At 43.4% G+C, this 24273-nt stretch overlaps 2 protein-coding genes across 3 annotated transcripts; both read left to right on the plus strand.

Moving 5' to 3' along the window:
- The first annotated feature begins 492 nt into the window (after positions 1-492).
- On the plus strand, positions 493-10795 carry crata (carnitine O-acetyltransferase a). 2 transcript variants are annotated; one of them, XR_013811766.1, is made up of 14 exons: positions 493-656; positions 2153-2431; positions 3663-3781; positions 3986-4039; positions 4439-4604; positions 4910-5084; positions 5627-5805; positions 6399-6499; positions 7175-7294; positions 7793-7915; positions 8647-8772; positions 9115-9177; positions 9478-9615; positions 9751-9890. XR_013811766.1 is itself a non-coding variant. In XM_079734175.1 (14 exons), exons 1-14 carry the CDS (start codon positions 630-632, stop codon positions 9964-9966), a joined length of 1896 nt encoding a protein of 631 aa, XP_079590301.1. In that variant the 5' UTR covers positions 493-629; the 3' UTR covers positions 9967-10795. The 2 variants fall into 2 exon arrangements, 1 of the variants encoding a protein (XP_079590301.1); XM_079734175.1 differs by having other exon boundaries at positions 8637-8772; positions 9751-10795.
- Positions 10796-19173: 8378 nt separating this feature from the next.
- ajm1 (apical junction component 1 homolog) lies at positions 19174-22437 on the plus strand (the record flags this gene model as incomplete). Its single annotated transcript, XM_079734213.1, has 1 exon — positions 19174-22437. The coding sequence occupies one exon, from the start codon at positions 19174-19176 to the stop codon at positions 22435-22437; it is 3264 nt and encodes a 1087-aa protein (XP_079590339.1).
- Positions 22438-24273: the final 1836 nt, after the last annotated feature.

Here is a 24273-nt window from a genome sequence, read left to right on the forward strand (position 1 = left end):
TTATACTACCAATACTGTGCATTAGAAAGCACGCCTTGCTGGATCCTAATAGGGTAATAATAGCTTATAGAGATTAATATAACCGAATAATACATCTCCCACATTTGCTGTGAGCCTTATTTAGTTCCCCCACTGTGTTTCCAGGGGTCAAATTCTTGGGGTTGTCCTTTTACAGTTTATCCATGACTGTCAGGCTGAGAGTGGACCCTTCATTTTAGCGTTGTCCTGGTGTACTGGAACACAATTCCGGTTTCTTACTCCCAATGAGCTGTGTACGCCGGTCATCAGTCCACGGAGCGAGATGATTATGAATATGACAGTAATAACAAAGATATGGACTTTGACGAAAAATTGTTGACGATGCAATATCCGAAACATGCTACATAAACGGATTTCCCTATTTTGGAAGTCCCTCCCTCTTGCCTCTCTCTCACTGCGGATCCCGTGTTACCGGAAGTTTCGCCCACTCACTCGCCAATAACGTCTATTAGGAGCACCACGGTCCAGCAACGTCGTGAGCGCCTTGAATGAGGTTGCATGGCTGTAGGGTTGTACGTATCGTAGCTCAGTGGGAAGACCTTTAACCTAGTTGTGCATCGACCAGAATTGTTGGACGGTTCTCATCCAGAATGTGGGGTATTTTAACCAGAACGACGGTAAGTAACGTTAACGGGGTTACTTTCCTTTTAGGGACCTTTTAGTTTCGCTTACAGTAGCTATCTTCGAGTTTAAGGTAACGTTAGGTTTCACGCAGATATCAAAACCTAGCTGATTGTTTTGGTATGGGAATGTTTATTTTATATTCATATCGCTAGTGTGGTGACTGTTAAGCTTTTCAACTTCTTGCGAGCAATGATGGGCGAATTGTGACCAATGTGGATGTGGTTGGATCAGATGTCTACACAATCTGTCAATGCACAAGTGTCTTTTGAGCGATTTTTTACTTTTGATTGGTATTGTGTCTGTAGTTCATTTTAAATATTAAATGATTAAAACATGCTTGTCTATCATAGTGGGTTTTGTTATGTTCTTGACACCAGGGTGACCTAACACCTGCTCGGTAAATGTAAATGAGTAAACGAGTGTAATCTGCTAATTTGCGAGGTTAAAGTTGCTGTCAATTAACATTAAACTCATAATATTCCGACGAATATACTATTGAGTGAAGTGACTCTTTAAATGAACATATATTTATTACAGGGGCGCTATAAACATATATCCACTGCATGTGCAGTGGATATATGTTCAAATTCTATTTGACCTATGTTCTCGCGACAATTCGTGGTTGCAGCCTATTTATCACACTTCGTGCGTTTATTTACATTGCGAAATCGTGCGTGTTGTTATAATCTATGGTCACGTCAATGTACACAGTATCAGATCGTCCTCAAATAATATACCGACTCAGTAGTGTTTATTGGACACTAACACTAACGTTAAATACACAATAGCAGTACAAATATTGGTATTATAAACTAATTGTAAACTGTAGTTTGTGACAATTAATGTACTGTTGCTCATGTATACACACTTTATTTAAGGAATAAAGGAAGAACCAAAATATAAAGGAAGAACCAATGTGTAGAAATGAACTAAAACTTGGTTGAGTCTCCATAGAGGGGCGCCGTCGAACTAATAAGCAATAATAACTGCGTAATTCAAGCCTAGTCGATAGTAAAACTGAATACTGATATATTACCTAAAATAAATTACATAAACTTGAATATTATTAATATAAATATTCTTCTGTTCACTAAAAAGGCTAAAAAGAGCAGTAATTCATCTTTCATTTTTACATATTAACATATACAGAGACATGCACATATGTTTTGTTTTTCGGTCTTCAAATATGTGCCCCATCAGCCATAAAAGATGTGTTTGGTGTAGACAATAATTTAATGGTGATAGTGGACTTGTTTTGGCCTGCACTAAAACGCTGCTTGACATTGGTTGTTTGTTCACCTTTCACTTGTTGGCTTCATGTAAACATAAACACAGGCCCTATACATATACAAAGTCTACATTTACTACTTTAACAAACAGCCTTGAGCAGGGTACGTTGACTCCCTCTCCCGCTGTACGCGCGTCTCATCCAGTCTCATTGAACATCGCAATCCCACTGTTCAAAACTCATTCCCCTGTCCCTCCCTAGTTTAAAATGGGGATGGAGAAAACCAGTGGGTTGGTGAGGCCGGTCTCTGCGACCAAGCTAGCTGGCCGCTTCCTCGCCCATCAAGAAGGGCTGCCAAGCCTTCCAGTGCCAGCCCTGCAGCAGACGTGCGACCGCTACCTGGCGGTGCTGGAGCCCATCGTGGAGACAGAGAAGCTGAAGCACACCAGAGAGCTGGTGACAGACTTCCAGAAAGCGGGAGGCATGGGGGAGAGGCTCCAGAAGAGCCTTGAGAAGAGAGCACAGGGCACTGAGAACTGGGTGAGTACTTAAAGGGACAGTCCTTCCTTCCGTGGAGTGAATTGCATTGGATATATAAGCAGTGTCCCAAAGCCTCAACTGCAAACCTTAGTAGGTTTTACTTCTCGGAAGGGAAGGAGCCTTCGTATGTGGCCGAGAGATGCGGCCTTTGTTCTGACCCAAACAGTGTACACGAGAAATGTTTGAAGAAATTGTCGAATAAAATTCAAACCACAGCGCCCGCATCTCACGACTTTATTTGAAATTGTCTAATAAATCCCAAATAAGAATGACCCTTTTATCTACTTTTTTAAATTATAAAATGGACAATACAGCTAGGAAAACCATCAATTTCTCAGAATAAATGTACCACTTGAATCAGAAGAATATAAAGCATTTGTTAGCTAGCTAATACGTTTAAAGTTATAATAGCTCAATTATACTATTGTGGTTTATCAAAAAAAAAAGACCAATAAAATGTTATGGCAAGTTCTTGAGAGGACGAAACATGTCTGCACTGTGTGAAATGCGTCCATTTGTAAAATGTAGAAACGTTATATGGTAAACGTTAATCGCTATCGTCTCCATGGACGTTATCTATGTATGTACAGTAGGCTGCAGCCTTTCTAGCCCGTCTCTTTTGTACTGGACAAGGGCACCTTCACCAAGGAGACAGACGAGGAAGGCTGCTGCAGCTGAGGCTTTGGTACACAGTTTGGCATAACCAAGGGCTGCGTTACAAATACCAAAGGAACATTAGACTCACGGGGATGAATTAAAGCTAAACAGACAGCCAACACAGGGCAATGGGCCAGTGTGTAAACAATACAGTCCACCGTGAAATACACAATGACTTTCAAGTATATGAATTCACTCCAGCAATGATATGCTGGAGCCACGTTGCTATTATGTTGCTTTTTCCACTGAGTTGACAAACAAGTTATGCAAATAAAAACTTTGTACACAGAACTATTTACATAATTTGTGTTTCAACTAAATTTTTCTATTGGTTAGTCAAATAACGATTCTAGTGGGCTTTCATGATACTACTCTCACAATGTCCTCTAGACTTTGATGATGAATATGGAGCAGATAAATAATGTTTGAAGATTTTATTAAAAAAAAAGTGTAAGCTTAAGAGTTAACCTGCCTCTCTTGAAATATCTTCTATTTTGGAAACTGACCTTGCACCTTGGCTTCATTTCAGTGTTTGAAGAACTCAACTCCATTTGCACTCTTGTCATTTGTCCAGCTGTCTGACTGGTGGGTGCTGTGTGCCTACCTGGACTACAGGCTGCCTGTAGTGATCCACTCCAACCCTGGACTGCTCCTACCCCGGTTGGACTTCCGCGACAAGCAGGGACAATTGAGGTGAGGACACAGAAGGGGCAATGCTGGCATGTTACTTTAATATGCATTTTTCTTTATAGAAAACTTAACAACCATTACCAGCGATGTTGATAAAATTATATCCCCAAGAATATAATTTGAATCAATAATTAAAATGCATCTTACAATTTAATATTACATTTTCAATATAGCATATTATTGAATATTAAAGTGCTCTCTTCCCAGGCATGCGGCCAAATTGATTGCTGGGGTTTTGGACTTTAAGACACAGATTGACAAGTGAGTATCAATGTTTGCTCGGCACACTTAATTTACCGTTCAGGCAAGAACAATCATTTTCATAGTGAATGAGTCTATTGATTGGCAAAAACAATGGCAGTGATGCATATCACTGATTGCAAAGCCCAGAGTGATGTCCTATATTGGTGAAGACTAAGCAAAAATGCTTAGTAATCTTGAGGACAGTCAAGATTCTGAGGACATTCTGAGGACAATCTGCTGAAGCAGAAAATAAAAACAAAATTGCATGTTTTCTGTCAAAGACTATTCAACACGTCATTTCAGTTTGTTATTTTTGATTGATCCAAATGACGGATCCCAATGACCCTGACTTTTATGGAACATTACTCTAATCACATCGCGCAGCCGTCCCTAACGTCAGGTGACCTCGCCCCACAGCGAGACGCTGCCCGTGGAGTACATGGGCCGGAGGCCTCTGTGTATGAACCAGTACTACCAGCTCCTGTCCTCCTGCCGCGTGCCCGGCATACACAGAGACTCAGTGGTCAACCACGCCAAGGGGTCCACGCCGTCCAGGCACATGGTGGTGGCCCACAACAATCAGGTGGGGAGGATGACCTGAGTAGCAGGTCTTGTACAACCTATTGAATGACTAACAAAACTGTGAAGGGCAATCGCCCTGATTTCCATCCAATTCATGGATACTATAATGCCACTCATGCACATTGTTTTAATTATTTAACTAATTGACAATACCAAGCATTAACTGTAATTGACTGACTACTACCTAAGTTACTTGATTGGTTGATAATGTTCCTGAAAATATTATTTCTTAAAAGTTTCTTAGTTGATATCTGAACGTTGTTAAACAATCTCTTCATCTCTCTCCATCCCTGTCCTGGGAATCAGTTCTTCACTTTGGATGTGTACAATAGTGACGGCTCGCCGCTCACCGAGGTCCAGCTGCTCGGCCAGCTGCAGAAGATCTGCGATGCCTCACCGCAGAGCAGCGAGGAGCCCGTGGGAATCCTCACCTCTCAGGACCGCAACGTCTGGGGCAAGGCTTACCTGGAACTTATCAAGGGTAAGCTGAGCGCTAGTCCGGCACGGCAGTAAGCAAAGACATACCAGGGACTGGAGCCCACTGGTGTTTATTCCGGGTTAGTTTCCGTCTGGAAAGTCAGCGTAGGAGGCAGCGTTGATCCACTGTGTTCAGAACTGTCTACTTGTCAGGGAGAGTTCTTTATTGACATGCAATCAGGCTGGAGCGATCCCGGGCCGTATCGTCAGCAGTACTGCTAGGAAAACAGACTTGTGGGGAGCCAAACGTGAATGGGAACGGGAATACTTTATCAGATTGTCCAGACAGCGCTTCTGAAGCTTAACAGTCTGTTACTTCCAGACTGTTCAACAGAGGTTTATAATCTGTTCAATATCAGGTGTTTTGTTTGTTCAAAGCCTCTTTGAGCACCGTCTGAATAGGTTGGACATTTGTTTTTGTTGACTAATTACGTTATGAAATGGAAAAGGTAGAAATAATTCCCAGCTTTTAATCATTAAGCAGGTTTGTCTTATTGTGCGATATTATCAGAAGACAATATGATACGTTTTTCTTTTCACGTCCAGATCCGACAAACAAGGAATCTGTGGAAGCCATCCAGAGGAGCATTTTCACACTCAGCCTGGACTCCATGTCCCACCATGCATTGGGTGAGACGTACCACAGTGGCGCGGCGCAACAGATGCTCCATGGGGGAGGCAGCCATCTGAACAGTGGGAATCGGTGGTTCGACAAAACACTGCAGGTGAGAAAGCGCACGCACGCACACATGCACGCACGCACGCACGCACGCACGCACGCACGCACGCACGCACGCACGCACACACACACACACACACCAAGTGAACACCTGCTACCAGCCAATTGCAGATAGATTTGACCATATGGCAGGTAGAAATTCGTCGTATTAAAAACAATTGCTTGGCTGGTAAAATGTTGTCACTAATGCGGGTAAAAAGAGTGAATTGTTGATTTCGGACCCACATGCATGTTCACAAACCTCATGACCATCCCATTTCATAGAGCAATACAATTTTGGCTTAGACTCACCAATTGCCATTTTGCTCTATCCTCCTCATGAAAGCTAGCACTTTGTTCTCTCACATTGTTACGTTTTAATCCTTGCTTCAGTTGGATGAACATAAAATCTCGACTAAGATAGACATGCTTAACAGTTGAGTTTTTCGAAACAGTTTAGCTTTAATAAACAGTTGAGTTCATGCTAACCTGGAAATCCCACCTGAACAGGGTCTACTTGTTGTCTTCTCACATCGGCACAGTCGCTCTAACCTCATGCATTGTACCATAGCTCCCTGGTTAATGGTTTTGTTCTGCCAGTTTATCCTTGGAGAGGACGGCATGTTTGGCCTCAACTACGAGCACGCCCCTGCAGAAGGCCCGCCCATAGTGGCCCTGATCGACCATGTTGAAGAATACATGTGAGTCAAGTCCTTAATCCATGCTATAATACAGGAACATGTTGTAAAATAAAAGTTACATTTAAGGGAACCCCTACTCCTGGTCTAGAGAGTACACCTAGGAGGTGGGAGGTGTTATCCACACGGTTACGATCCTTACTTACTGATCCTTATTTTTGAGCTACTTTAGAAGCTTTTTTAGCAAAACGTCCCACACAGTGGCATTACACTATATATACAAGAAGCCCTCTTGGATCAGCTAATAACTTCCCAGATGGAGCGCCACACATTTGAGTTTGGAACAGCGTAGGACATTCACAAACTGGTTGGTAGAACAGGAGTTTGTTTCCTGTTTTGTGAGGGGATTGTGATGCATGTATTACAACAGCGGCTAGTCTACAGAGGGTTGATTTAAAACCTTTACATACATTTTACAACATACATTATCCTACATCTTCGTCATTTTCCGGCCAGGTTGTGTGTTCCCACGGGGAAAGGCTTACTAGTTCTGGCAGAGTTCATGTTCACTCTTAGCCAAAAGTGTTAGCCAATACTCAGACGTTAGATTATTCATCTAAAGTCTGATTTGGGAGACTACGTTTCGGTAGATCGGACATAATTGGTAAAACTCCTGACCTTCTCTCTGCCTATAAAAGACCACGAGTGAGTTGTCAATATGAACGCGTTGCTTCACAGAAAGAAGGCGGACATGGCCCACTCTCCCACATCTCCCCTGTCTGCGCCCCGTAAGCTCCACTTCAACGTCACGCCGGACACCCGAAGACACATCGAGGAGGCCAAGCTCCACCTCAACACGTAAGATGGGCCCTCCTCTCTGCCCAACTGTCATCGACATTCTCTCTGATAAAAAATTAGATTTGAGTTTTGGTGCAAACAATGTATGATGTAAAACGTGCTGTAGGTACAATTTGAGGATTGTAACAAGAGAGAGAGTGGAAAGGAGCAGAACAGGGATATATTTGTGTGCACAAAGATGATTGACAGAAGACGGGGACAGGTAAGGAAGAGATGCCCTGATTGGTCATCAATTAGCGAGGGGCCCCTACAAAGTCCATCAGAACAGATATTTCACTCACTCATTTCACTCACCACTGACTATAGGTTATAGTATTCCTAACAGATTACACTCAAATTACAGCTCTTACTTACTACATCTCTCTTCTTTTTTTTTTTACACAGTCCTAGGTTAAAATCAAATGTTTAAAATAGAATTTTAGAATTGCATTTGGTTATGCAGCGAAAGGCCCCGTGGCAAAGGAGGCTCCTGAATAATGTTTATTCATTTCCTCCCAGGATGGTCCAACAGCTAGACCTCAAAGTGCTGGTGTTCAAACACTTTGGGAAGAACCTCCCCAAGTCCTTCAAGATGAGCCCAGACGCCTTCATTCAGATTGGGCTCCAGCTGGCGTACTACCGGTAAGGCCGTGTGCACGTGGAAGTGTGCATTTTTTTTAATCAGTTCTACTTTACACAAACTTCATGAAGCGACCAAGTTGCCAAAAAGGCTTTTCAATTATTTCCGACTCAAGTGATGAACTGTCATTTGCCTTGAAAGAATGACTTTGACTTGACCTTCCAAAATCTTGGTTTGTGATGATGCAGCGTGCATGAAGCCCAATTCACATAAAATGCTGTTTAAGTATTTAATATGTTTTCATTTTTTCAACTCAAGATGCATTCATAAACAAAACATAGTCATGATCAAATAATAACAAAAAAGCCTCTAAAGTAGTGTTTAACCATCTCACACTACTACATATATGATATTTGATTATTTATTTCTTTTTAGCCAGGTTTACAGCAGTGTGGTGGGGAGGGAGGGTGGGATGCAAACTCTTTTCTTCAGTCACACTTGCACAAGAATACCAGCGATGTTGATTAATATCTAGAATATTTTTTGGTATTAAAGCCTTCTTCTTTCTATGAAGATAATAACCCTTATTACGGATTTTAAAACAGAAAATAAAAGGGTTGAAGTTGTATTCAAAACGTTCATCTCCTATGGGCCTTTGTGATCCTACTTCAATGGCGTTGATGCACATGCCTGAATGGTGGGGTTTGGCCTTGCCATAAAATACCACTGAGCCCCTCACTTACTCCATCTCTGTTTCCCTGTCTCTGATGTCTCTCTTGGAAGGCTCCACCAGAAGTCCTGCTCCACGTATGAAAGTGCCTCTTTGCGTATGTTCAGACTGGGTCGCACAGACACCATACGATCTGCTTCAATGGACTCTTCAAACTTCGCCAAGGCTTTCGATGACCCCGGGAAAAAGGTCTGGTCGTTTAAGGCTCATAACTACTGTCTTCATTTATAAATATATATTTTTTAAGAAATCTAAAAAACATGCCTTATTTGGATTGATGCTTACAGATGATGTAAAATATACACATTATTGTTATTGTAATGCAACAGTAAGAGATGTTACTCTGTCTTATCTTACTATATAATTGGACCTTCCTAGAGGTTTTGCTCACACTAGTAAGCCTATCCCAGTTTATCCTTGTTTGTAATTCAGATATCTAAGTTGGAACGGCGGTTTTCATTCATACTATCAAATACACGTGTACCTCCCACAGATTTATGAATGACACTCTGTCTCCTCTCTGTTGTAAAGAACTCAGAAAAGGTGGCTTTGTTGGAGCGAGCGATCAAGGCCCACCGGGCGTACACTGAAATGGTAAGAACTGCTGAGTTTCGAAAGATTCCCCCCAGGGTAATAGATAGGTAATTCATCCCTCCCAGCTTCCTGGCTTCCAGGAAGTGCAGACAATACTAGGTCTTTTTGTATCTGTAGTGGCTTCAAGGATTTACACTTCTGTACCACACGCCCGTCGGTCGCATTGACTGGCCAAGGCTGAGACCATTCTGTTATGCTATTTCCTGCTCGCGTAGATGACCAAGGTGGAAGGGTAGTTGCCCTTCCATCAGCACACAGCTTCACTTTCACACCCTACCCAAGCACCCCTTGTCACTGCAGGCGATCCAGGGCCAGGCTGTAGACCGCCATCTCCTGGGCCTCAAGCTGCAGGCCATCGAGGAGCAGGTGTCGCTACCGGAGATCTTCACCGACCCCAGCTATGCTGCAGCCATGCACTTTAAAATGTCTACCAGCCAGGTAGGAAGCAATACATGCCATGTATTAGTGGAATATAAACACACCATGCTTTCAGTCAAAACAAGTTCCGTCCACTTAGTATTTCTTCAATTGTAAAAGTTCTTCATGACAACGCTTGTATCATCTTATCCAAAGGTCCCAGCGAAGTCGGACTGCGTGATGTGCTTCGGGCCGGTGGTAGCGGATGGTTACGGCGTGTGCTACAACCCCAAGGACGAGCACATCATCCTGGCCGTGTCGTCCTTCAGCACGTGCCAGGAGACGGACACAGGGCGCATGGTGCAGGGCGTGGAGGCCGCCCTGCTGGACATGAGGACACTGCTGGACTCCACACCCAAGGCCAAGCTATGAACCCCTTACTTTGGCCACTCAGGTTCATGATTATTTATAGTTCAAATGAGGAGAGAGAGGGTCGCCCTGGTGGTCCCTTGGCTTGGGGGACATTTGGTCTGTTTATCGATTAAACTTGCACTTTAGGTAAGCTGGGATGTGTATGATTTGAGTTTGCATTTCTGCTCGGTTGTGTTTTCTTTCTCTTCTTTTTTGTTGTCTTATCCGGTCAAGGGATACACTCAAAGTGTCACAACCCACGGGTGCCTTCCCTGGTCACATTTCACTATTTCTCCCTCTTATATATTAAGTATAAGAGTATTTTTTTTGAAGGTGCAGAGCGGCGTCTAACGTAACACACTTTGCAGTATGTTTTAATTAGTGTATAATCCCATGAAGATATAGGGACTCGGGTGTTTGCAATCTGCAACCTTACCACTATCTTCCACTAGATCTTACACATTACACCTTTTAAATTAAATTATTATCAAAGCAAAATGTATTTAAATAGTTCAATATGCCTACCACCGTGATCAGCGGCTTCATTGTGCATGTATGTGCTTTGGACTCTGTCAGCCAGTCATGTTTTATGAGGTGATTCCCTGTACGATTGTTTCATGTTTTACACACTGTGCTGTTAGGAATCTTTGGATCCAACATTTGTAATGTTTACCAGATTTTTTACCAGTTCATAATAATTTTGCTGTACGATTAGTTTCAAGTGTCAAACACCGCTGGCATTACAGTCTACGTTTGCAGTTGCCTTTGGATTATGAAGAGAGAATATGAAATTTGTGTAAAGATGAATCTTGATGACTTGACAAACATACGACATAAGACAAATTACACACTTGATGTAAGAAAAGTGTCAAATTAAATTGTCAAAAAATTATATTATGTGTATTTGCCTACCTTCCTGTTTTAGAACTCTCTAAATATTCCATCACATACATACCACATAATGCTAAACTCCATGGCTCTTAATCATCAGCTCTTAAATTACTTGTATCCTCTGTATTTAAGACGATTCATGAATGGATCATGATCTTCCCTCTTTGATTTTTAAGTCTATGATTTGTAATACAATTTAACCATTATCAATGACAAATGTGAATGTTCACTTATGAGGAGCAATCACTGAAAATCATATTTGATTAAGATCCAACAGCTTACAGAAGAAATAATAAATATTTAAACAGATAAAAAAATGTGGAAATTAAAGCTTTTCAAAGCTTTGAGATGATTGCAATTGCAATCTCTCTTGTTCTACTTGGACTGCTGTTCGTACAACGATTCATCAATGATTTACTTTAAAAAATCGTTTTGCAGCCACAGTTCCAGCAATCCATAATGGGTAATTGCGGACACATCATTGTGACTGTTATAGTATGTGTGTTGTAATGAAGCAACGCCTGGAATCCAAAGTCCCCTGAGGCAGTGGGTGGGTGGGGGGGGCACTGCCTTCCCTCCTCCCAGAGTCCATCGCTCCCTCATGTGAGCAGCTGGGGTATAAACTAAACAACAGCCTGCATCTCTCCCCGGCTCCCTCTGTGAAGAACCACAGCAGGGCTGCGAGCGTATAGGGCCTATCCTCAGAGGACCGTGCAGACGCATCAGCACTCATTCCACCGCCGCTGGTTCAGCCCTGATCTGTTGCTCTTCCTGCCCTGCATCGAGAAGCCTTCCCATTACTGGTGCCTCCGCGCCCACCCTGTTATCGACCAGGGACCGGGCATACAGCTCATTCATGACTTTGACGGAGATCCATGCCTCCTTCTCCCTGTCGAATTCCCCATCCTAACCATCCTCCATCTTGGATCGTTGAATCTGCAGTCTCTGTGCTCTCCAAACTTGCCCCAAATGTTCTGAATGAAAAATGCGCTATGCTTTATGCGCAAAACACAGTAAGATTGTATTTTCAGAAAGTGTGTGTGTGTTCAGGGTTAGGGGGATATTGTTTGGGCTGCTATAACAGGTATTGTTCAATCTGGGTGGAATGAGATGAGAAAAGTACTGAGGTATTTCAATAGCCTTTTGAAAACCCTATTCAAAGAGGTGTCCATATGTAGTCCTCTCCATCATTTGATTACTATTTTTTGATCGAGTGCAAATAGGAAGCATGCTTTATGTCTTATCTTTTGTTACGTTAAATGTTTTCAAACATTTTGCCTTTTTATTTACCTGAGTGGAAACATGTACAGGCCATGCAATTGTATTTTCTAACCTTCCCATTGGTCAGATCTAACCGGCATTGGCTGGGTGGCGGGTGCTGAATCACGTCTAGCGTTTGCGCGTGGTCTGGTGTATTCCGTCTTGTCTTGTGTTATGATGAATGTGTTCAGAGTGTGTGATCAGAGGGCGTGGGGGGGGGGACGGTCTTCCTCCTGCCACAGATCATAGCAGCAGCCGAGCACCACAGCAGGAGGAACAGAGGAGCGAGTGCGCATCAATAATGCATGACCAGCTCGAGTGAAGCAGGGGGCAGACAAGAGACCACTACCGGTCAGGGAAGCCCTCTGTTATGCACAGCCATGCTACGCTGGGAATGCTAATTGATGCACAGTATGCCCTGATACAAATGACTGGTAATAATGAATGTATTGTGTACTAATACTGTATATTTGTGTATCTCTCTCTCTCTCTCTCTCTTTCTGGGAGTCGTCGTATCAGCAGACACTGAGACAGCACTACTTTCTTCTTCTTCCATATAAAAATCAATATTATGTGTCACTTGATCTTTCCATGTTGTCAGGGCTGCTGTGTCTGGGGGAACTGTATATCCATACGTGTAGGCCTACTTGAGGAGTTTAAGAGAGAAATGGAAGAGTATGAAACGGTAAAAAGCAGACATGTATGCTATGCATTTTGTAATGCATGGTCAAGTAGCCTACACACATGATACCTTCAACTGCACCAAAACAAACCAATGAGTTAATTAACAAGGTTCTTCATTCTTGTCTTCTTTGGTCTAATGCTTATAAAAGTATATATATTATTGTACCATTCTAAGAGACTATTTGGAAGTGGCATGCCTGCCATCCAGCACTTTTAGGTGATGTATCCAATGGAACATAACCAGAGAAAACCGTCCGTTTTTAAATCCCCCCTAGAGGTACCTAGAGGACACATAATATATTATCAGTATTATTATAAGCGGTTTTTAATATACTATATATTGTTAACGGGAATCCGTCTTCGAAACTCGCGCCATTCGCACGTGTGACATTGTGCACGCCCCTCTGGAACACGCTAGGTGCAATCCACGGAGCACGCGCCACGCAGGGTGTAGTGGGTTGTGGTTGCAGCGCCGGCGAGTGTAGACGCCGACGTCGTTGCTGCAGAGTTGCGCAGCAGCAAACCTTTGACGATGTAGAAGGAAGGTAAAAAAAAAGAGGATTAAATGACCTTAAAAGGTGGATTTCAGAGATGCATATTTAACATGCCTGCTGTCGCCGATGCCATCGGAGGAAACACACCGTCTGCATAGCCCTGTCTTCCGAATAAAATGGACAACCATACGTGCGGAGTATGGACGGATGCGGTAAGGATCACACTCCTACCATTGGAGACTATACAGAGCATCTCTGCTCCTCTAACATTCACCATTTAGTTACAAATGTCCTATTGATGCACCGGGGCTGTGACCACAGTGCACAGGATCACGCGTATGCAGTGCATATTCGCAGTTTGGACGCAATTGAAATATTACATTAGGGAAAAAACCTTTCGAACATTGTACATATTTTGGATTTTACAAATTAAAATCTGCAAAAAGAGAAAGAGAAAGAAGGTTAACCTGAATGCAATGCACGGATAGAGGAAATGCAATAGGCGCGATTTTGATTTGCTGAGTAATAATTGCATGAAATGTATGTGTGCTCTGGCAGCCGTCGGCGAAATACTACTGTGTTCCCTGCTAACACACTGACATCATCGCCTTCCCTATCTACCATACATCTCACACATGAGCTCACATCTGTGGCCGCCCGGGACTCATAGTATATACGCGCTGAATGCTAGCACCGAGTGCACGCTTTAATGCGTCGATTCCGTGTCCTCCCCTGGAAAAGGCGGAAGCCCTGATATATATCCGATAAGATCATTTGTTACAGTGGCAATTGACTTTGCTTCCCTGCATTGTTTTCGCGTTGTTCTATTAGTTGCCGTCCTCGACACCCCTCATTATACACTTTTGCAATGACAATGCAGGAACACCTTGATAAAAGTAAGACAGATATCCCGACCCCCAAAAGGTGAACTTGGGATCAGTTTTTTCTGTAAGTGCGGATGCGCAGCAGAGTCCTGAATAGCATTGACACATTTCAAATTGACCCGGAACAGTGGAGCAGTGAGGCCAACCGATCAACATCCAAGTCCGTCTGCGGTACCCAGGAGGGCAGGGAGGGGGCGTGTCTTCAAGGCTTCTGAGATTTGTGTCGGCTAGATTAGGGAACGCTGCAGGTGTGTTTCAACCAAGACAGAAAATGTATGTTAAAACGCGAAATATTTGCGATTATAGGCTATAATATCGATGAACCAATATCACTTATTTTGCAGCCTATTAGCTCCGATTTGCTTCTGTCAGATATAGACCTACTAATTGTCTGAGGCCAACTTGTCCCAATTATTTAGTTATAGGCCTATATTTGATGTTTGATCAGACAATTGGTGTTTTAGATTTTCAATGTATAAAAACGTGATCTACAAGATCACATTTGCTGTATCAAATCCCGCAGCTTTTCCTTGCTGTGAGTCAATAATTTTTCTTGCCCTTGCAAACTGAGCGTTCCCAATGTTGGCAAAGCACATTGAGTTTAATGCAGCACAGTTTATAATTTGTGTCGTTTGATTGACTGCCCTGGCCAGTGCCACTGCAATACAACTGCAGAACCATCAATATTATACATTCCATGGGGTGACACCTCCATCAATACGCTTCACCATTGCATACTGCAAAGGTTATTCATAATAATATTAATTATGGAATAGTGGATGAGGGGTCTCCCCCGACCCCTTATGCACACACAAACACACAAACACACACACACCCACACACACGTCATTTTGGAGTCTGGTAGAGTACTAGCCTATCCTATAGAGTATTAGTCTATCCTAGAGTCTTTAGAGTACTAGTCTATCCTATTGTCTTTAGAGTACTAGTCAATCCTAAAGTCTTCAGAGTCCTAGTCTATCCTAGAGTCTGGTAGGAAACTAGTCTTTCCTAGAGTCTGGATATGTACTAGTGTACTAGTCTATCCTAGAGTGTGGCAGCATACTAGTCTATATGAGAGCTGGATTCGACTGGTCTATCCTAGAGTCTGGTAGAGCACTAGTCTATTTATCAGAGCCTGATATGTACTAGTCTATCCTAGAGTCTGGTAGAGCACTAGTCTATTTATCAGAACCTGATATGTACTAGTCTATCCTAGAGTCTGGTAGAGCACTAGTCTATTTATCAGAGCCTGATATGTACTAGTCTATCCTAGAGTCTGGTAGAGCACTAGTCTATTTATCAGAGCCTGATATGTACTAGTCTATCCTAGAGTCTGGTAGAGCACTAGTCTATTTATCAGAGCCTGATATGTACCGGTCTATCTCAGAGTCGTGTGAGGCGTGTCTATAGTGCAGCGATTCGTTAGCTCAGCAGAGCACGAGGCGGCCTCCAGCCCCAACACAGCTCGTTGCACATCACCCTAAAGCTGAATATTTTCTATATTTAAAGATAATCTCGGACACTGAGTTGATGCATGATGTGCGACAGACCTAGTGCCTAATGAAGGAGGAAACGGGCATTGAATGTGTGCATATCAAGTACTAAGTGAGCTATGGGGGCACAGATCTGTGCTATGTGCGTCCTGGGTTCTAGGTTAGGGTTTCTTCCTTTAACACTAAGCTTCTTAAAGGGTTAAGGATTCGTAGGAGCATCCCTGAGACTTTTTTTTCCAGGTTTATTATTAATATTATTATTAACTATATGACCTTCTTTAACCCAATGTCTAGTTTTGCACTATTTATAGAAAGCACGTTTCTCAATGTCAAACATTTTGGGAACATATTTAAACACTATTGAGCTAAGGAATATTGTTAAAATGACACTTTAATAATAACATATTTCAAATAGGGTATAATGCTTTCCAATAAACATTAATAATGAATCGGTTTTCAGCAGCAGTAAGTCAAGTTTCCACATCACAATAGCTATGAAATGACCCGTAAACTATGATGTGTAAGTCTACACTGGCACATCGACCTAAATGTCAGCATTTCCTACGAGCCATACCATAAAACCCCAATCAGTTACCCCTGCCGGCAAATCCACTCCATGTGTAGGGCCATGGCTGACAGAGCATTAACAATGCCTGTTCCCTAAACACAGAGCCGTAGTGGGGTTGATGGAAATTTAGGGTAGAACAGGCATATTTCTTATAACTGTCATGCTTCATATCAATACTCTTGTAGGATGCCATCATAATTGTCAAATAATCGCAAAGAAAAAACACTATGGACCCATGGAAGTATTAAGGAGGTAGTAAAATTATCAAAGCTTCAATGTGCTAAATCTTAACCATAGAAATGTATACCTTTCATTAAGCACTGCAAAAAAATGTATTTTTTTCATCCATTGTTCACTATATACAGCTCTTTCAGTACTGAGTAGAATATATGATGTATTATATATATATGTGTATTTCATTTCCTGCTGCTGTTTGGAACCGTATTTGATTTGGGAAATGCATGCTTTGTATTCTGCTTGAAAACTTGGATGGGCGTGAAACAGAAATGTTTAATGCAACTAGGTGAGCTGTTGTTTCATCATGTCATGTCATTGAATTAAATCCATCCCTTTGTAAAGTCATGGTTAGGAAAAGGTTAAAGTAAGAGATATAGTCTTACTGTATTTGAAATAGAGTAACTTGCTTGTGCTGTAACGGAAGGAGCAAACTTGTAATAATTCAATGGATGCTTGATTCTAAATCTACTCAGAGTAGGATTAGAAGAATAGTCCTATTGTGGAGATAAGGGTGTGTTTTTCTCCCACTCTAAAGGATCTGTGTTTGATTCCCATAATGCCTTCAGGCTATCTGTAACATGATGTCCACACGTGGGTCTTTCATGTTCATGTCAAACTCATTGCGTAACTGTGTCTTCCAGTAATGAATGTTCATATATTGTCAGGATGGTGGAATCTACTATTTGATTGTTTGTGTCACACTCAAATATAGACTGCTGTGCTGTCAATATTACGTATTGAATCCATGCTAAGTATTGATTAAACTGTTTAGAATCAGGGTATTGTTGCTTCTCTCGATTCCTCTCTATTTGTATCTATCCCTTTTTCAAATTCCTTATTATATAGACTCCACCATTGGTTTATAAAGGGAGAAGTATAGTCTAATCGTTTCAAAGCCAAATGTGTTTGTCGAGATTAGAGGAACTGGAAGTATTTATTGTTAGTAATTGGGATTCTAGAGTGAGACCAGATTCTTCCAAATTGGATTCCATGTACCCATTGTCTTATTTATTGATATCTGCAGCCGTTCAAAGAACTACACGTTATATACAAAGCTAGGAATCTGCCTGAAAACAGTGTCATCTGGCTAGTTTTATTATGTATTTTGGGACTGTCAATATATTATTTATCGGTATATCGTGCTATAGAGGGTTATTATTACGTACTAGTGACAACAACCCTACAAAAAAAACAGGGCAAGCTAAATATAAGTCATACGGCAACAGTCTAAATCTGATCAGGTGTATCTGCAAATAGTGTGTTGGATAAAAAGTGTGATAGAAAAAAGAAGATGATCTCTGCATAGACTATCCTGGATTCAAAGCCGTTAGCCTAGTACTGTCAAATACTTGTATCATTCTGGAAATAAAAAATAATCAGTCACAATCATTCGAAATACTCTGCTACTGTTTCACTGCCATCACACTGATAATACTCCAGGCAGCTTTGAGCGGCCTGGTTATTCTAAAAAGCCAGTGGAGTGAAGCTGCAATAGATGGAGTGGCATAGAAACCACTGGGGTAGTGGAGTGAGTGGACTGGCTGCACTGGGGGGGAAACTGGCTGAGAGTCCGTGGCTGATTGGAATGAATGCGATCAGTCCGGGCATAAATGGGCCAAGCCGTTCTAAAGAACAAACAGGATACAGGAGATGGCCTGGAAGGAAGAGAGGGAGGTTGAAAAGAATAAATGTTTGTGAAACCTGTTAGAAAAAAGCCCTTTGTAAACAAAGGTAGACTTTGACAAAACCGTGTACCTTTGGACAACACGGGTATGTTTATGGGCCATTCATTTTTGATTTATTATTTTTGAACTAGCTTCGCTGGGGGCACCAGGACTCCTGTTTCTGTGACTTATCGACTTCAACTCACGCATGCACACAGTCACACACCAGACACACACACACACCCACAGAACACACAGGAAGCAAAATATAAAGCATTGCAGTCCTTCGGTTAATGCCAGATGCTTGTCTCACATCATTAGCCTACATGTCTGCTTTTCCGATATTTACCTTGTTATTTGTCAAATTGGGATGCCTATTTTTACTGCGTTTATCGGATCAAGGGTGGGACATGGCTCAAGAGATTAGCCAAACGGTGAACTTCTGGCTCTTAATAAAATGGACAGTTAAGCTATCAGCATATTAGAATGTGTCATAAAGGAAATGGCACAAACCCTATGTCATAGCTAGCATCGGTTTCATCATGTAGGTGTGCTGTCAGTGTAGCTGACAGCACAGTTACATCACGCAGGTAAACTGTCAGCATAGCTGTGCTTTCGGGGACAGCCGGTCTAAGTTTAACCTATCATGGAGCCTGCATGTAGCACCACTTGTCAAAAGCTGACATTTGAAATACACTGGGGATAAAACCACAAACGTGTGTGTGTGTGTGTGCCATGTGTACACATTGGAAATATATATTTGATCATGATGTTTGCCAGTAATATTGTCTGAATAGCTGTCAAACTTTAAACAGCATAATAAATCAGACATTATTGAAGCACAGAAATGTGTATATCAGCATATGGTGAAAATATGAATTTTACTTAATGAAGTGAGAATGAGTACGTTCAGAACAGGACTTAGCTGGAGATATGACGGTTATTTTATTTAGAAAGATGGGAAGATGGCTGACTGGATTTTCCTTTTCTCTCATGCAGGGGGAATCATCGTTACACCAACTTAACGGACAAAACTAGAAGAGTTATTTTAAGATGACACGCACAGACCCGCCTGACTTACTGGTATCAAATGTGCATCACAATATAAGAGTTATCCCCTTTTCGTCACACTTTAAGTCTTTGCAACCCTCTGAACAATGTGATTCTCTAAATTACGCAAACACACCGGAGGACAATCAGAACATCTCGACTCAAAGGCATTGGCGTTCTTCAAACGATAAGTCACACCAATACCCCAAACATCATTCCGCGATGGACTCCCCATACCGCCGGGGTGCGGCCAACCCCGACGCCGCTGCCTGGAGCGCCTTGGGCCGCCAACAGAGGTACCGGTTCTCCGCACCAGACATTTTCAGCCAGCGGACGACCCCTCAGCACATGGCGCCGGAGATGACCCGTGAGGTGCAGGCCGTCCCGGAGCAGAAGAGAAGGACCAGATCGAGAAGCGCCCCCCGGGTCCAGACCAACCTCACCCCCGTGTCCTTCGAGGGGCAGCCCCCCGCGGGGCGGCGGGGGCGGGAGGCCCACCGGGCGCCCCGCGACCACCACTGGCGACCGGAGGTCTCTCCCCGCCGGGACCCCTCCTACACCGGCTCCGCCCGAGTCCTGATGCAGGACGTGCGTCCCACCAAGCTCCAGCCTGGGATGACCGACGCCAGCAGGTATTCCCCACTGTACGGCGAGGAGGGCTCGCTGGAGAAACCGGCCACCAGTCCCCACGTCAGGTGTCGGGTGGACATCAAGCCCGACGAGGCGGCGTTGCACCACCACGGACGCCAACAGACCAGCCCTCAAGCGGAGGTCCCCTGGCAGCGGTACCACAGCGGGGGCCATAGGAGCCTGACAGTGCCGCGGCATTTCTCGTACTCGAGGACGACCACCCCCACGGACTCCTTTGTTACTGAGTGCAGACAGGCACGTCAGTATTCTCGCAGCATGCCAAGTAGTCACCCGCGACCCACGGAAATCCCTTTACACAAAATGCCTTCGGCGGGCGGTCGTCACTACGGGAGGGAGCGCAGAGCTCACTCAAGTCCTAACGTGCCAACCAATTTTTTTTACGCCGACGAGTCGGGGAGGTACGTCACGACGGCCGCGCCTCAGCCAACTCACTACTACCACGATGACCGTTACATACCAGGGCAGTCCTTTTCCCCCAAAGTACAATATGTACAGGATCCGAGGACTCACATGGTCCACGCCGTAGCAAGCGGGTCCTACTTTACTGAAGTAGACCCTTACCAGTACTCGGTGCAGGCGGTGTACCCTAAAGGCTACGCAGGGTCAGAAGCAGGGCACTACATCATCCAGACGCCTCCAACCAGAACGGGTTTAGCGGAGAGTCCCAGAACATATCAGGTCCAAACTGCCCCGCCCAGGGTTTTCTATCCCGGTGATGTGTATGCACTACCGCCCGAACATCACATCCCAGCCAGAGCCTACTACACGGAGGGTCGAAGACACGCCCGAGTCGTCCAGCCAAAGACAGACGACTGGTACGGTTCCGATGCATCAGGGTATTCCACCAACCCGGCCTCTTATGTATCCCAGGTAACGCCAACCAGGCAGGTTAGGCAAGAGCCGATGTCGGCGACATGGTATGCCAACCCATGCGTGGAGCCACCGAGAATAGGTGCAGAGTCCAAATCCTACTCAAGGTCATGGGACAATATCCTCAATTCTCGTGTGGAGAGGGAACAACCGAGTCCCGTACATCGCGGGCAGAGCTATGATGACCTGCTTGACCCCAGAAAGCCTGTAGCAGGCACAGATGACAAGCCCCAACCGGTGGTGGTCAATCTCTCCAGCTCACCAAGACGCTATGCAGCCTTGTCCATGTCTGATAATTCTTTAGTCGATAAGAGCCCGACCGAGATGACGAACTCTGCTGCCAATAAGCTATGGTTTGTAACCCCTGAAATAACAATCACCGATAACGACATTCGACCGGGACTCCTGAGCAAGTCAGAAGGACGCTCTGCCAGCTGGGATATGCTGGACTCGAGGAATGCTTTTGCTCATGAGGGCTTACAGCACGACAACGTGACTTGCTTTGGAAACTTGGCAAAAGAGAAGACGCATGACAGTGCGTCTCTTCAGCAGAGTCTCGAACAACTCGACGAGCTCCTCGCCGACCTCGTGACCGACTACAAACCGCCCAGCCGAAGAGCGAGCGAAGATATTCTAGATCAACTGAAGAAACTCATAGATGAAGAAGAGGCTGCATCTCTATCTAGAAAGGCCGAACCACCGCCCTTGGACAAACAGCCCAAATCAATAAAAATGAATACAGATGCCTTTCGAGATATGGAGGGAGCAGACACCATGAGGGCTGGGGACGAGTGCTCCCCTGATCAGAGCCCGGACGAAGACGACACCATGATGTGTTCCAACAACAAATGCAGGCGGACCGAGACCTTGTTCAACGCGTGTCTGTACTTTAAATCCTGCCACAGCTGCTATACCTACTACTGCTCCCGCAACTGCCGAAGGGAGGACTGGGACATTCACAAAGAGAGCTGTGTCTATGGACGAATCGGCAGCATCTGCCGCCACATCATCAAGCACTGCCGGGAAACAGCAGAAGTCCACAAAGCCTTCTCCCGCATCGCCAAAGTAGGCTTCCTTTCCAGGGGACGGGGAGTTCTCTTCCTCGGTTTTCCAAACCCTGCGTCATCCAGTAATTTCCTGCAGTTCGGGCTGGACAGTCTTCAAATGTCCCCGACGTACCTGTCCCTCCGCGAGCTGGACGGCTTTAAGGACAACCTCGGAGAGTACTGCGGAGAGCTCCACGAGGCCGGCAAGGAGTACGACCCAAACGAATGTTTCCTCTTGAATGTATCCATCGCTGTCGGCGATCAACTGCCTGACGGCCCTTCGCCGCGACACCAAGCGCCGACCGTCCGTAAATACGCCAAGGTAGCTCTGGCCTCCTTCAGCCCGGAGCGGAAGGTACACAAGAAGGAGAGCGACATGGAGACGCTCATCCTGACGCCGCCGCCGGGGACGGCGGACATCGACAAGGACGGAGAGGAAGGCAGGAAAGCCCGGGAGATCTGCTTCATCAACATCCAGCGAGAGCTGAGGATCCGAGGGGTCTTCCTGCGACACGAGTATCCCCAGGTCTATCAGCAGCTGTGCGAGTTTGTTGAAAGTAACCGACGCTTCACACCCACTACTATTTACCCCATAGACAAGAGGACAGGTAAGCAGTTCTTGTGCATGATCATGGCTGCGTCCGAGCCAAGGACACTGGACTGGGTGGGCACCCCCCATCTCCTGGATGACATTATTTAAGTGCACCTTTTTCTGGAAATATATATGTTTAGAAATACATATATATTGTTACACATATTTATATATGAGGTAGATTGTGAAAATGTAGATAAGAATTTTGTTATCCGAAGATATATATTTCTCTCTATATAGAGACGTATATATATATCTGTATATGTAAATATAATGTCTGCGTTGTCAGTATTATTCATTATTAGAATATTGCCTGTCAGATGCAGAAAGAGTACAGTATATTGTTTATTTATTTGAGTTTTTGAACCTATTTATGTACTTTTCCACTACATAAGTCATTTATCTGTAGCCTGGTTATTTATATTTACAATGGCCCGCTTTCTTTTAGGTGGGCATTACCTCGGTCAAAATTTTAGTATTTTGATTTGTTTAAAAATCGCTAATGAACATATCCTTTAAATCATAGATTCCTAAAGTCAACTGTGTAATTCATACCTATGATTGAATACAAAGTGACTATTTTTCATATGTGATTTTAATGGCATACCATGCAGAAAACATGAAAGTTATTTTTCCTAGCTACATATGTTCTATGCAAAGGTTTGCTTGAAAAGGGTAATTATCACATTTGTGTAAAACTTTTCTTTAAACGTTTCTTTTATTATAATACATTATTGTAGCTGGACTTGCTATACTATATCATATTATATTATACATGATTATATATGAGTAAATATTATTATATTATAATGATAGGATTGATCATGTTTGTTGACTTGAAATTGGTGAGCTATATCACTTGTCGGGAAAGATATAGTTGCATTTACTGGATGAGAATGAAAATATACAAAAAAGACAAAGGGCACTCCTCATGCGGCGTAGATAGTAGCCTAATGTTACACTGTAACTCTTGCTCTCATGGTAATTCTATTGGCGTGTGACGATAAATATCTCAGTAGTGCTTTTATGTTTGCCAGTCAAATTGACCGGAGTAATACAGGACTTGAAGGAAGAAAAAAAAAAAAGACACACAAACACAAACACACTCTTACTGAAATGGTGCCAGTTCTCAGCCACACAGTAGTGTCGGCTTGTGCTGTTTGAAACACTGTGAATAGTGAGTGCGTTAGTCACATGAACATGTGCTACGTTATCGATGACATGGTGTTGTGGTATATCACGCCAAGAAACCGTGCAATTTCCTACGAAGTTGAAGATGGTGCTCTTGTGAGTTTTTCTAAAAAAAATAATATTTACAAATTCTAATATAGAGAAATTTAGCAGCTCGAGTTATGTCCGTAGAAAAAGATAAGCCGGAGTTGGCACAATAACTAACTTGTTACTTAAATGCTTGAAGAACATTTTTTTTAGTTGTGTACTTCTGCTACGCTTTTATGTGTTACATGCGTGATTGATCCCTTTTGTGTTTCTTATCGACCCTCGACATACGCCGAGTCACATGTTTTATACTCACCCCTTCATACAATGCAGCCACATTGCCTATTTGTTTGGTTGGATTGTGCTAGGCCTACATGATGTTTTGGGTCAACTCTTATTTAACGTTTGCTGATACTCCTAACATCACTTGAAACGCATTGAAAAATTTAAAAAAATAAATAGTGAATTTGAAGGCAAGAGAATAAAAACAATGTAATTGTTCAACCGACCCCTCACAGAAACAGAACAGGTGGCTATGTAGGAGGACTGGCTCTGGAGTCAGGTTTTAGACACTATGCTGCTGCCCCTGATAGACTGCTAATTCAACCCATGACTTCATGCCGCAGCGTCCTTCACATGCATCCACCGTGGCCCATGAGTTATTATTTTTGTAATAGCAGATAATCCATATAGGATGAATAATGTGTGGAAATAATGTGTGGAAAA

Source organism: Pollachius pollachius (genome assembly GCF_949987615.1).
Source record: "Pollachius pollachius genome assembly, chromosome: 4".
In the NCBI taxonomy this organism is placed as follows: domain Eukaryota; kingdom Metazoa; phylum Chordata; class Actinopteri; order Gadiformes; family Gadidae; genus Pollachius; species Pollachius pollachius.